The 14,568-nt window shown below is 37.8% G+C and overlaps 1 protein-coding gene across 5 annotated transcripts in view; it reads left to right on the forward strand.

Annotated features, from left to right (window-relative positions):
• The window catches only part of KIF13A (kinesin family member 13A), a 115,292-nt gene that overhangs the window by 47,005 nt on the left and 53,719 nt on the right, over positions 1-14,568 (forward strand). For all 5 annotated transcript variants that reach the window (XM_042806737.1, XM_042806739.1, XM_042806738.1 and 2 more), the window contains exons 4-7: positions 3,075-3,135; positions 12,628-12,720; positions 13,181-13,361; positions 14,382-14,469. In XM_042806737.1, the coding sequence (XP_042662671.1) occupies positions 3,075-3,135; positions 12,628-12,720; positions 13,181-13,361; positions 14,382-14,469 (423 nt within the window). The remainder of the gene's footprint in view (positions 1-3,074; positions 3,136-12,627; positions 12,721-13,180; positions 13,362-14,381; positions 14,470-14,568) is intronic.

Consider the following 14,568-nt stretch of genomic DNA (forward strand, 5'->3'; position numbering starts at 1 on the left):
GAACTTTTGATAGCTTTGATAGTCATAGTGACAGGGGTTTTAATACCTTCTTCAGAGAAATGGATCTTGGGGAGAAAAAGATAAGAAAAAAAAATATTATTCTGCATACTATCTTTATCTTATCAAAAGAAAAACTAATACCCACCATTTTTGTTTTCAATCAGCAATAATCAGTGAAGATGGGAGAAGGAAGGGAGCACCATAGATGAGACTTAGAGGGTTTTTTAGCGTAGATTCTGTATCTTGACCCCAAACATGCTTGCATGCTGTTTTGAGGACTGCGTGTCCTGCAGGTCCTGCACTGGAAGCCAGGAAAATGTAAACTGGCGAGTCATCTCTGTACAGAAAAGACAATCAAAAGGGTCGCTCTTCAGATGGGACACTGTTGTCCTACAGGCATTTCCCGTAAAATGCCTTCGTTCTGTACGTGCAGAAGAGCCTCAGTGATTGGGACCGAGTTTCTTGCTTTATTTCTTACTACTTGCATTTGGAATCTGTTTTCCTAAAGGTCTGATTTGTCCTGAAAATTGCTTTGGTGGGGTGCTTCCTTGAGTTATTGTTGCTGGGAATGCTTAAGGATGCTGTTTTGTCATCACTGATCAAAGTAATTTTTAAATGTTTGCCTGCCTGTTTTAATGAAGAAGGGAGTTTTACTGCAGCTTCTCTATCTGTTTTGCAGATAGCGCGTGTCCCAGCAGTTTCCACTTTTTTTGCCTGACACTTTTTAAAGTAATCTCGGTAGTTCTGTTAAAAGGATTTGGCAATTTTTCCAAACAGATTTTATAAATAGACTTGAGTCCATGTCCTGGCTTTTTATGTTTAGTATGACAACATACTAAATTGCTATATTTACATTTGTTTTATCTTGAGACATAATTTTTCTCTTCCTATTACATAATAATTTTTAAGCTTTTAAAAATCAGTTTGACCAATTTTTACCCTTAAAAATAATTCAAATAAAATCTGCTTTTCTATGAGAAACACTTGTCTGCAATCACATGTTTTACTTTTAAAAGTCTCTTTGAAAGATCGGTGTTCAAATTAGGAGTCATTGAATATTCCTGTCATGATTTTCCATGTTAATCAAGGGGAAAGTGTGTAGGACAATAGATTGTATTGACCTACGGTACTGCTGTATTGACATTTAAGTCATTACACATGAGCAAGTGTAGCTGAGTAACCTTTTTAACTGGGTTGTGTGATCCATTGCAGATAACAGTTTCAAGTGAGGAGAATGGGCTTCTGGTAGATTTGAATCCTTACAATTGGAGGGGTTTTGTAATTGAACTGCATGCTGTTTGATCGTTGAGAGATTAGGAATTGTTACCAAGTCCTGTGAGGAAAATTTCCCTGGAAGTGGAATGTGAGAAGAGAAACAGTAGCTCTTGGACTGTAAAAGTTAGGAGAAGGGTTGGAGAACTCTTACTTATGACAGAGAGTTCTTTATGCTTAGATTTGAAGCATGATGAGCAAATGCACAAAAGTAATTTAAAATGCCCCCCTACTTATGTGGACATGAGAAGATGAGGTGAAGTAGCTACTGCATTTTGCTTGCAGTTCAGTGGCAAAACTGCATCTTTGACTGAGTCACATCAGGGAATGTCCTGACTCATGAGGTTGTCTCTTTCTATTTGTGCTGCAGTAAGTGACTCAGACCTCCCTGTTATATTATTATTATGGGGGGTTTTGTTTGTTTTCTCTTCAGAAGGGAAATATTGTCTCAGTATCAAGTCTTCTCTCAGGCCATTTGATATGTTTTGCATTAAGTTGGAGGAAAGGGAAGGAGATGAGGTTACTGTGCTACCTGGTTTTATCCTTCTGAAATATTTGCAGCAACAGACATTTTGGGAAGAGTTAGGTTACAATATATCAGTAGATTAGATTGCATACTAATTCTGCAATTGCAGGGAATCCGAGATGTTCTACATCCCTAAAAAACAAAATGAAATGTTCCGTCATTTTCCTCACTTCAGGCTTTGTCTCACAGGGAATTCAGTGTTTCTGCTAATGGAGCCTGTGGCTCTTGCTCTACACTGACCTGCATGGTTTATCTCGCTTAGGAGATCAGCTTTTGGAAGACCAGGCAAAGAAAATCTTGGCCCAGGCAAAGTTTTAATAAAGAAGGTTGTTTGGTTTTCCCCCCCACACCTCTTGGGATCCCAAAAGAAGAAAGTAAATAGGATGTGTATAATTAACTCATCCACAGTCAGTTTACCATGGTAAAATGTGGAAGATACACTGCAGCTTAAGGTGTGTTTGTGGCAGTATAAAGCTGTCAAAACAACAGGTTAAATGTCTATACCATGATGTTCTTGGATGTACAGAAAAAGTAACTTGGATCAAATCCCAGCATGTTAAGTGCTTTTCCAGGACGCTGTTCCAGATCAGCAAGCCCACTGAGCACAAAATTGAATCTCATTTGGTTTCTACCCATCTGGAACTCCTGACTGGAGTGATATTAAGTCTTTTCATTAGAGCAGGCTCTGATAGCTTATTTGTCTAATAGAGCTACATTTTCTATTTATAGTTTTTCAGCTTCCTCTACTGAGATCCAGTACTGTATTCTTAGTGCAGGCAGGTAATCTGATACTATTTATTTGCTCCTTAAGGCTTGTAAGTAGTAATGCTCTTCTTTTGAGCATAAGTCCAATCCATGGTAAAACTTTTGTGCATGCTGTGTTGATGTCTGCTAAATAGTCATCTCAACAACTTCTGTGTATTGAGTCCTTTCGGTGCTATTTCTTTACTGTTGGCAGAAGCTTTTGTCACCATGAGTGTCTGAAGAAGAGTGGAGCTAATTACTAGATTTTGGCTGTGTTTTGTAATCTGTGTTATGGGATACAGTAAGCAGTATTTTGTATTGTGTGTAATGCAGATAGAAAGGAAGTGTTACAGTTCTGCAACTCTCAAGATTTCCCAAAAGTATTCTGCTGATGAAGCCTTTTTAGAGTTCTGATTTAGGAATCATAGAAACAGTAGAGCCTAACTGCAATTAAACTAATGGATTTGCACTGTTTTAAGAAAAATGTCTTGTTGTCAGAGTTCCTAATTTAACTTTTTACTTGCTTCTACAGGTGTTTGCCTTTGATCACTGCTTCTGGTCCATGGATGAATCAAACACCACAAAATATGCAGGTAAACTATTTTCTGTGCATTTGACAGTATAAATAATTGGAGAACATATGGGAGCTTGGGCTTTTGTGGTGTGTTTTTTGCGTTTTGTAGTGTGATGCTCAAGTGACTTCACAGAAGCAGACTTCTCATTTTATAGGGATCGAGTGCTAGCACCTCAGTTCAGAAGGAGTGCAAGCTTTAAGGTGCCTGGTACACTGTCCAGGAGGGATGCTTTGATATAGAAGTTACAGTGGGGTTTTTTTAACCCTGGAAGAGCCTTTATGAAGATTGTTTCTGTCACATAAAACAAAATTTCAGTTCTTCATCAGAAATCACTTCTGATTAATGCTAGTGATGAGTGTGTGCGTTTTCAGTGCTCTGTATTCATGCGCACAAGAATAAAGCATGTTCTTTTCAGATAGTGTGGTTATTTTAGATCTTTCGAGTCATTCATAGTCTGATTGTTCAGATCCTTAATGTTTTTTGCTTAATGCTTTCTGACTACTTTTTCTCGAAAGCTGGATAATCCAGGCAGGATTGGAAACCCAGCTGGATTTGTGTATTAGCTTATTTGCACTTTATAAAAGGACGTGCATTGATAGAGAGACCTCTGAACACTGGGATTCCAAGGCTGTGGTCCATGGAATGGAGGAAAAAAAAGTCATTCGGTTTAGATACCCATATGATGAAGTTTTGTGGCCTGTAAGAAATGGTGAAGGTTGATAGAGTTAATTAGCTCAGCGTTTGAGATCAGTGGTCTAATAAATGAACTCTCATATACCTGTGTTAAAATATCTGACAGCTGTAGCTCCTCGTATCAAATCCTAAATCTTAGGGGTTGCACTTGATCATAGATTCTGCTTCATTTCTTACTTGTCTGAGCAAAGATAGGCTTCTCCAGTGGAAAAGCTCCACGTCGGTTCGTCTTTCAGTAACCGTTTGCATGGAAGAGGTGCGCTGCACGGTGTTCACAGCTGGGGCGGGCAGAGCCCTGGGAGCACGCAGCACCTCCCACTGTGCCTGCACGCCTCCGCTGCCCTTGAAAGGAAGGGGGTGCTGGTATGCACCCCGACCTCGGCCCCAGTGCCTCCAGAGTGCAGGTGGGAGCTGCACCCATTGGGTGCACCACCGTACTAACGCACCTGCAGAGGGGCAGAGACCGGAGGAACACCCCGTACCAGTTGAACTTGTTTCTGTCTCAGTTTAACCCATTGCCGGGTGAATTCAGTGGGGTTCTAGGTCTATTTCTTTTTAATTTGAGTCAGAACTAGATTTCTCCAGCCTATTTCAGAAGTTGTCATTGAATTTGTCTTATCTGAGAACTAAAGTTTTATTTGTATGAAGATAAACCTCTTGTTGGGCTGGACTCTAGAAAGCTATCGTGGGCAGCTCTTGACTTTTCTTGCTGGCCAGAAAGCTGTAAGGTGAATTTTTTGCCCATTCCAGATAATGTTCCTACTGGGGGGGCAGGGGGGGAACAAAACAAAACTGTTTTCCTTGGGGTTTTTTTCAGAAATATGATGAGAATGTGAGCTTTGAGACTTGCATATAAAAACTCAATGCTTTCGGTGATTTTTTTTTTTTTTTTTTTTTTTTTTAATTTTTATTTTATTTTTGTATGGTCTTGAAGTTAACTTATGAATTCCAGCCCTGGTGTTCTAGAAGATAATTAATTTGGCAGAATAACAAAATAAAAGTTAAAAGAAAAAAAAACAACAGAAAACTCCCCTGTTTTGGGCCTAACTTACTGGCTTGTTCACTTGCCTGTGCATGAACTGATACTATCCTGTACTACAGTAGCGTTTCTTGTTTGGAGCCAAGAAACCAAATACCGAAATGGCAAGATTTCAGTTTTGATGTATTTGTAGTATTAAGGTGCCCTAAGTCTTTTTCACAACTTGGCCTAAATTACTATATTAAATAAAAAAAATACGATAACTGGTTTTGGTTTGGGTTTTTGATAATTTCTTTGCCTCATGGAACAACCCCCTGTTGGCCTAGGCGCCTTGCAAATATATATGTTGTCTGCGTCCAGAGGTTGTACCAGAGTGTTACAGAAGTAACAAGCTCAAAGAGCATGAATAAGCCACCTGACAGCCTGAGTTTTTGAGCTAAACTGTAATTTGTTGGTTGAATGCTGGACTACAGAAGGGGTGCTGATCCAGAAGCTAGACAGATGCATTAAATATTCCCTGTCTGAAGTAACTCCTAAGTTTAATGTCATTGGCAAAAGCAGCAATTAGTTGCACAATTTAAAGGAAACATGTATAAAGCTTGAAAGCCAAGTTCAGAGTGCTTGTAAGTGTAAGTAATATATGAGCTTCGAGCTTAAGGAACATTATTGAAATAAAGGTTTGCGAGACAAATTTAGTTACTTGAAAACCGCTTTTATCTGCATCACAGAAATAAAGTGGAAGATGTGACAGTGAAAGTTTTAACAAGAGATTCCCAAGTCATGCTTATCTTGCATTATGTTGGATAGATCGATTGTATATATCATACTATATTAAAGATTTTGTCGACTGACACATGGTACATCAGAAAACCCACAGAATGGTGTGCACCACAGACAACAGACATCTGAACTCTTTGTTGACTTATGTGGATAACTCCTCCACGTTTTGGTCGGGATTTTTTTTTTTTTTTTTTTTTTTTTAAGTGTCAACCAAAGTTTGTGCCCTTCTGGAAATGCCCATTTGTTCCAGGATCCTTAAAGCTATCACACATGATTCTGGGCTGGCTTTATTTTTTACTTTGCTCATTGAGCTAGAATACTATTGGCACTTATTAATATTGTTTGCACAAGAGTGAGACTCTTGTTTGGATAAACTTAATCAGATGGGTAACTGGTAACAATTCTCCGTCTGTGGGAGAGCAGGGCTGACCCTGAAATGGGACTAGCCATCTCTTTCTCTTACACTAAACTTATTCTGTCAGATATCTTCAACTTTTTTGGCTGAACATAAGACTGATTTTGTACCTACTAATTTTCTTTCTGAACTCATCATATTCAAGAGGTACCAGGGATCTTACTCCAGTTTGAAAGTTACCTTCTCTTTCCAGCATTTGAAAACACAAGGATTCTTGCTGTTGGTAGCAGCATTGCTTTTTTAGCAATTTTTTTTTTTTTTTTCCCCTCCCACCAGTGTGGAAATTGGGTTCTAAAATTCTAAAATGATCCAGCAATATCACTAACAGAAATAGTGAAGGCAACCTTCATTAGACAAAAAAACTTCTAGAGGTCACCTTTGCAGCTGTCTTTGCGGGACTGTACCTCTCAAAGAGAACAGGGAGCCCGGGGCACAGGAGAAGAGAACGCCCTTTACAAGATCTTTGTGGAAGTGGTGCTTTGGTTTCAGATACTGCAAGAAGTGGAGGCTCTTTAGCAACCTGGTATCCCATTTTAGAGATTGCAAGATGTAGATCCCTCTCTGAATTGCGCTCAAGACTCAAAATGAAGTGTTTATGTTGAAGTGGGTGGGTTTTTTGGTGGTGTTTGGGTTGGGGTTTTTTTGTTTGTTTTTGGTTTTTTGTTTTTTTTTTTTGTTAACTGGTAGAGTGAGGATTACACTGAATATTGATACTGTGTGTTTCTGAACAATTTGTGGTTGTGTTGTTCCAAGCAAGGAATGGTTATAAACCTCTGGGTTTCTGCTGTTCATCACATGCTAGCTCCTGCACCCTTTTTTCTGATGATTTAATTCTAAAATACATGGTTAGGTATTTGGCAAGAATATGAACCTCTTATTGGAGGAAAAAAAAAAAAAAAAGCCCAAATATATCAATGAAATAGATTTTTGAGAAGAGAGGGAAATTTGATCTGAAAAAGGGATGAGCTTTGCCTGACAGGCTACAGGAGAGGTGTTTTGAAAGTAAGCAAAATAGCTAAAATAGCTTCTTATTACCGTTTGATTCTTTACTTGAAAGGGTCAGGAGTCAGTTTGTAGATAAGGACATACCTGCTCGCCTTAAACAGCTCACAGAGACAAGTAACAGCTCGGCATTTTGGTGAAGAGGAGGATATTGAGAAATTCTCAGACGAGGACAAAAAATTCTTTTTACAAGCCTAGACAACAGTAAGACTCTATTGAAGTCTGCAGGGAAGTGGATTTTTAAAAGGAAGGAAAGAAATCCTTCAGTCTGTGAAGGATTCAGGAGATGGTATAAATAACTACCGTTGCACTTAAGCAGGTCCATTCTAAGGACTCTGTGCTGTATTGACTTGTCCGTGAATTTTTCTTAAACTGCCTAAGATGCATCATGTTTGGCCTGAAATCTCAGCTCTGTGTTTCTGCAGGCTGCATGGTCTTGAAAGGCTTAGCACCTGACTTTGGGCTGAGCTTTAAGGGTATAGGATGTATGCTGACTACTGCTCTTTCAGTGGCTGTTTTAAAAGGAAACAAACCAGTCAGTTGGCTTAAAGAACTGTACGCTCCTAGCCTCCTGAGAGGTCGTAAATTATGGATTTTGAGCAGACGTGTGTCTGTTTGTAGTTCTGACTAACATTTCAGCTGTTACATGGGAGAAACCTGTTCCCTTGACTTTTTTTTTTTTTAGACGAGACTCTACATAGTATGTAGGACTTAATCACGTAGCCAACACCTGACCTGTACATTTTGGAGGCAAGTTTTTAGCACTGTATGGGTCAGGCAGTTAAAACATAGACATTGTGGCACTTCTAGGCACCTTGTGGATGGGGGCTTTGAACGTTGAAGACTGCAGTGCTTTGTCACTGCTGTAGTGTTAGGCTGCAGTAGTGAGACAGTGCTAACTCTTATGCTTTTAGGTTCTTTTTAAGGTGAACCATAGGCATCTTTCTTCCCATTTTAGAGAGATTATTTTAAGCCTGTTATCTAGCAGAGCTTTTAATAATTCTGATCTCCACAGATAAAGTTTTATTTTAACTATTAGATCATGGAAGTAACTGCAATTTATTGCTGTCAAGATTTGCTTATTAAAATGTTCTGGGTTAGAGATTAAGGCATAAAGAGACTTGATTTTCCAGTGTTGTACATAACAAGTTGTTACTTGGTTCTAGCTATTTTCACCATGTAAGGTAGGGGGTTTGGGGAATGGCCTCGATGTGTCATAACGTTGCAGTCACTACCTGACTGGATGAATCTGTGCTAATATTAGACAATTATCCCTACTTCAGATCAACAAGTTGTTGTGAGCTAGAAATACTAGACATCTAAAAACCAGACACTGAAACTAATTTTTGTTACAGTACATTTTGAATGTGTTTGTCACTAAATGAGTGGATCTTAGGAAAGACAGTAATTGTTAACTGCCTGTTTAAAAGCGAGTTTTGTTGGAAAGTGTGTGACCCTTGTTCCTCCCCTCCCTTTTTTTCCCCCTCTTTTCTTCTGTCTGCTATCTGTCACCAGTCTAGCGAACTTGGGAGAGTTTAAACTTTAGTTGTAAAGAGTTTCATTTTACAGATTGTGAGAGCTGGTCCTAGGGTTCCTCTGCAGTGTGTAGGTTTCCCTGGGAACACTGTCATGTCAAATTGGATCTGCCGATCAGGGCTTCAGAAACTGTAAGGGGATCATTTGGAGGAAAAAAGGGGGAAAAGCACAGAGATACAGGAGAGAATGCTTAAATATCTCATTCTGAAAATCATGTGTGTTGTATTCTTGCGTGTCAGGGTATGTATTTATCTTTCTATTTTCAGGGACTTTTTATTATCTTACATATTTTCCAAATTTAAATGTTCTATTAATTTATGCTGACTCAGAGATTACAACTAGTATTTTCACATGCAGCTCTGTGGGTAGATAATGTGAAAGTTTTATTTTAGAACTATTAATAATTTAATGGCCAATATTAACATGTGCACTGCCATACTTTGCTACCTCTACTTTGGTTTATATTTTTGCCATTGAAATGCCCAGCCATTTCAGTAGGTAGAGAACATGTGGAAAAAAAAAATTTAGCTTCAAAGTGCCGTACTAAGAGCCCTTGATGCGTGGTAATAGCACAAGCGTGGCATTTGAATGTTCCAGAAATATATGTAGACTAAAAATATAAATCTGAGAGGAGGATGTGCTTCCTTTAGCTTTCAGGTATGTCACAGATACCATTTTGAATGCTGAAATCTTCAATATCTTTAGCATGGTTATTTCTGAAAAGTAAATGTTTATTATCTTGCTTTTTATGTTTTTGGAATAATGTCAAGAATATGTCAGAGTACTCTTGTGAAAATATTCAGTCCTAAGAGCTGATGGAAAGATTGTTGGATGAGTCCCCTGCTTAAAGTGGCCTTTTGAGGGATTGACAGTTATTAATTAGAACTTTCTTAGATTATATTTTTTTTCCCCTACTGTTGGCATCAGGCTTGCAGTTACGCTCGTCAAAATGCACAGATAATGTCTTTGAAGCTATGAAGACAGTTACAGCTGTCCAGTGAAAGTGGAAAAGGTTTCCGGACTGTCTTGATGTTGCTTTCCAGTACGCCTTCAGAACTGAGTGGGGGCATCCACCAGTGTTTCCCAGGTTTTGATCAGCAGAGCATCCCGAGCAGTGTGTTAGTGGGGTTTCATTCCTTGCAGCCTTCGGGGCACTGCCACGGGGGCATAACGAGAGCTTCAGAGCACTCAGCAACTTTGTCTGATAATCTTTCTCACTGCGCGACTCCAGGTTAGCAGTGTTGCTCCTCAAAGGAAAGGAAACAAGATAATTAAGAAAAATTCACCAGCCCGTGTTCTTGAGCAGAAAATGGAAGAGGGAATGGGTGTTTCAGTGTCTGGCTTTTAGTTGCCTCAGTAAGAGGCTGGATGGTCTTAGCCAGCTGGAAGATTGGGAATCCCTGTCTTAAAAGCAGTAAAGGTTGGTGTAGGGGAAATATTTCTGTTAACCAAACAATTTATTTTTTTTTCTGTATATCTCTCATTTCTGTAAAGTAAGTTAGAATCAAGTTAAAACCCCTGCTTACCTCTTTAAGCACTAAATATCTGTGGAAGAAAAGTCCTGTAAATAAGCAAAAGTATTAATTGCAGGTGATGTAGGTTTATTTAGCAAACCAAAAATGCATGAGTGTAGACAATAGAACTGTATTATTTCTTTCGACTGGAAGTACACATAGACGTAATTTTGTATAATACAGATTTTTGTAATCAGTTTGCAAACCCACTAATAAAATTCATGGGGGAAGCAGTGCAGTGAGGTTTCTTAATGAAAAACATCAAAATCTGATGGATGATATGCTGTTACTCTCAACACTGCACTGCATTAGCAAATGAATAAAATATCCATAACTGAAGTTTTAACGTCTTGTGTTGTTTTCTGTGAGTGAACTTAAAAACAAATCATGTTTTATCCCATGGTAATTTGACTGGTTACTATAAACATCACTCTTTAATGACCCATTTGTGTATGTTGGTATTGCTGAACTCTTAAAAACTGTAATAAAAATGCCATTTTAGAATTATGTATCAGAGTCTGATTGACTTTCAGTTTGTGTAGACTGTTTGAAAATGAAACTTCTTCTGAAGAAAAATAAATCCAGCTTTGCCTGTAAGATTCAATCTGGGTTCCTTCCCTGATATTTAGCAGTAAGGGATTCTGTAGGTCATCCTATGGTTATCATGACCGTGCACAACTTTATAACATTTTGGTATTTGCTTTTTTTCCTTGGGAAATATGAAGGAGGTTACTGGTTTACTGCTGGTTAGTAGTGGGTAATAAACATTTTTTTCCTTTTCTGACAAATTATTTTATTCTTAACTCACAATCAGTGCAGAATATATATGCTTTTTTCCCCTTAATTATACTCAGATTCAGTCTTTGCTTAATTTTTGCATTCTTACTCATGTTAAATGGCTCCATGCCTCTTTGATATTTGCTAACTTCAAAATGGGCCCTCGAAAGCTGGTTGGAAAGCAAATTTGTGTGTTGTATATTCTTATTAAAATCTTTCACTGATATGTTTTTTTCATTCATTCTTCAGTAATTTGACGTTCTCTGTAGCTATTTCTAGGTTGTTGAACAGTGCTCTCTCAACATAGATACTATAAAATGACAAAATGATCCAAACTTGAATGTGAAGTGAATGAATGTGCATGGGGAAGGAGATGGAGTTAGTCCAGAGTGGAGCAGATTGTCCTCTGGTTTTAATTCCCGTATTCCATATGTCTGAACTGTGTTAATCCAAGGAACAGTGACACTTCGGAATTTTAGAAATGCAACTGGAAAGATAGTCATGCCCTATCAAATGGTCTTTGTGTACTAGTTTTACCTCTACAGCAGAAGAGAAATTAGGTTAAAGTTAACGAAAAATAAAGGTAATGTCGTACTTTTTAGTCCTATTTGCATGCTTGTAATTAGTTCCACAATCATTCTGCAGGTTGTTCTGCAGGAATTTTCTGGGCTAGTGATTTCTCAAGGATCATGGAGTGTGAATATTCTCATGCAATGTATAAATATATAGCTATAAATTTTTTTATGCCAGTATGTTCCATTTTGAGAACTATGGAAGTCACTCTTGCATAAATTGTATAAAATAATTTCTTGTAACTGCTAACTGCTGAAACTAATTTACCAAAATGATGTAGCTCATCACAGCTGTTCAGAAAGTCACCAGGCAGTGAATATAGATTTAAAACTAAACACCAGAAGGTGTTTAAATCCTGTCCTTAGCTCAGCCATGCTTGGTTTGGGTGTACACACAGCTGGTGTAATTCTGTGATCAGAGCTCAAAGCAGGCAGCCCACTGACCCTCTTTGTGGTGTACAAATTCTGGGGTTTCTGATCAAAAAAACCCCCCAACCACTATGCCTGTTTTCATCTTCTACATCTAAAAGATTGAAGTGCATTTAAAAATCTGCCTGGCACAGGGAGATGGTTTTCAGACTATGAAATTCTGCAGTTGATGTTTCAAACTATGGATTTATCAGAATATATCCTCAGACAGCTCTGTTGAAGTCTCGCAGCCTCTTAGTATGCATTTCCTCCTTGAATGTCATCGCAATGCTTTTATCTTGGTTCCAGCATCACCTTGCCACAGGGTGAATCATAATAGCTTATGGTGAAACTTGAGGCCAGTTCCCAAGAGAACTACTACTACTGTTTCTAGCATGATATTTGTTGTACCTCTAATATCCTAATTCACTAATGGCTTTCATTGCAATTCTGTTACAGAACTCTTCTGGGTATAGTTTGTGATTAAAGAATGTATATTAATTGCAGAATTTATACTTAAATAATTCAAAGTGCAGACATCTATGTTATTTTTCTAAGCATTCAACTTATATGACACTTTTCAAAGAACTGCTCCCTTCACAGAAAAATCAGCAATATATTTAAACACAGAGGTACCTCTTACACTAGTTTCAGGCAGCAGTTTTGAACTTGCCATTCAATTGTACATGAAATTACTTGTTTGCTTAGTAAAAAACTCAATACACTCAATAGTAAAAAATAATTTGCAAACCTTTTTTTTTTTTTTTTCTTGTTTTCACTAAATTTTAGTGTGTTATTCAATTTAAAATAAACTTAAAAATAATTCTTTTCTAGGTCAAGAAGTGGTGTTCAAGTGCCTTGGAGAAGGAATTCTTGAAAAGGCCTTTCAGGGATATAACGCTTGTATTTTTGCCTATGGACAGACAGGTGAGTCTTCTGTGCTAAAGGGGAAGAACAAAGCATAAATAAGCTAGATAATATCTTTAAATTATATTTTGAAATATGCTAAATGTCAAACATCTAGCACAGTCAGTGACAATGTAAAGTTCTTAAAGCAGCTCTGTAAAGATGTTCTTAGTTACTACCTGTTGGGGCCACTTTCAGAGCCTGAAAGTAGTTCATGTTGAAGGCTCCTTCAGTCTTTAGTGTTTGAGTGTGTTCAAAGGGGTCCCAAGTAATGGCATTGCTGAAACCTTTAAGATAATTTCTCTTTGTTTACCTGTATCTTGTAGGCCAAAAAGCAAGCTATCTGTCTGGAATAGCATGTCATGTTGTTCTGATGTGTGCTTCTGGAGGAGTAAAAACAGAATTAAAACATGTGCTTCATGAATAAATGACTAGCTTAGAAACTACATTCTAAAACATTTTCTTCTCCTTTTTTCCTTAGGTTCAGGAAAATCCTTTTCAATGATGGGCAATGCAGAGCAGCTGGGTCTGATCCCACGGCTCTGTTGTGCTTTATTTCAGAGAATCTCTGTGGAAGGAAATGAATCTCATACTTTTAAAGTGGAAGTGTCCTATATGGAAATCTACAATGAGAAAGTCAGAGATCTGCTTGACCCAAAAGGGTGAGTAGCTTCACTCTCCCCTGCAGCCTTCCCTATTTTTGTCTGAAACTGTGAAAGTAGAAATCACTTTTGGAAGTCCCTGAGAAGGTTTTTTGAGAATGTATGTTTATACAACTTCTTCAGAAAGGATTAGGTACCAAACACCAGAAAGAAGAGAATATCCATGTAAAGCTTGTATATGAAGTAGTAACTGGTGTGGATCAATTTAAGTATTAGGGTCCCACCATAATGATGCAAACAAATACTGTATGAAGCAGTTTACCACCAGAAAGTAAATACTATGTACAAATAAGTTCTGGAGTATTTTTGCTCTACGAACCAGACTGTATTCAGGTAAGAATTTGTCAACTACAAGGAGTTTGAAGGTTATTTACAACTTGGTTCTCATGGTTTAGACATTGACCTTCTTGAGTGTGGAAGGGTAACACCTCAGAATGTAGTCATGGCACTCTTCTGTTTTGTCTACACAAAAGTACTTGTTAGGCTTTCTGTCTTGGAGATGTCTAGACAAGGTAGTTTGATAGGGTTTTTTTGGCTGAGCATTGATATACATGGTATATATTTTGATTCTTGGACATAATTGCACTAGGTGAAAAAGTATGCAAGTTAGTAAAAAATGTAGATTTGAGACTCACTTGACGTATGTAAATAAAGTGTGGAAGATGCAAGAATAATTGAAGCTTTAGCAAATTGCCAGAGGTAAGGAGGAGGATCTTTGCTTTCCTTTTTTGTCAGCATTTCTTCTGCCAAATAAAGCATTTCATGTTTTGTTCCATCTGCAAACACTGGGGTGGGAGGATGCATTAAAATAATTCATGTATATAGATTAAAACCAGTTAGATTAATTTGAGTCTTTATTGTTTATTTTAGTTAAAAACAATTCTGGAAGACCTGTTACAATTGAAAGACATCAATTGACTTCTGCTATATAGAAGATTCTTATAATTTCATATTATAGTTTTTGTTTTTCAATAAAATTCACACTAGTGGATGGTGCATAAAGTCTACTTTATTCCATAGGAGTCGGCAGTCCCTTAAGGTTCGAGAGCACAAAGTGTTGGGACCATATGTAGATGGCCTGTCTCAGCTGGCTGTTACAAACTTTGAGGTAAATCTAAACCATGACGAGTTTATAAATAACGCCTGTATACATAAGCAATAGGAATCTTTTAAAAGAGAAACTAGTGTCTCTGCAGACATTTTGGTT

Source organism: Tyto alba, unplaced genomic scaffold, assembly GCF_018691265.1.
Source record: "Tyto alba isolate M040663 unplaced genomic scaffold, T.alba_DEE_v4.0 Super-Scaffold_48, whole genome shotgun sequence".
Classification (NCBI taxonomy): domain Eukaryota; kingdom Metazoa; phylum Chordata; class Aves; order Strigiformes; family Tytonidae; genus Tyto; species Tyto alba.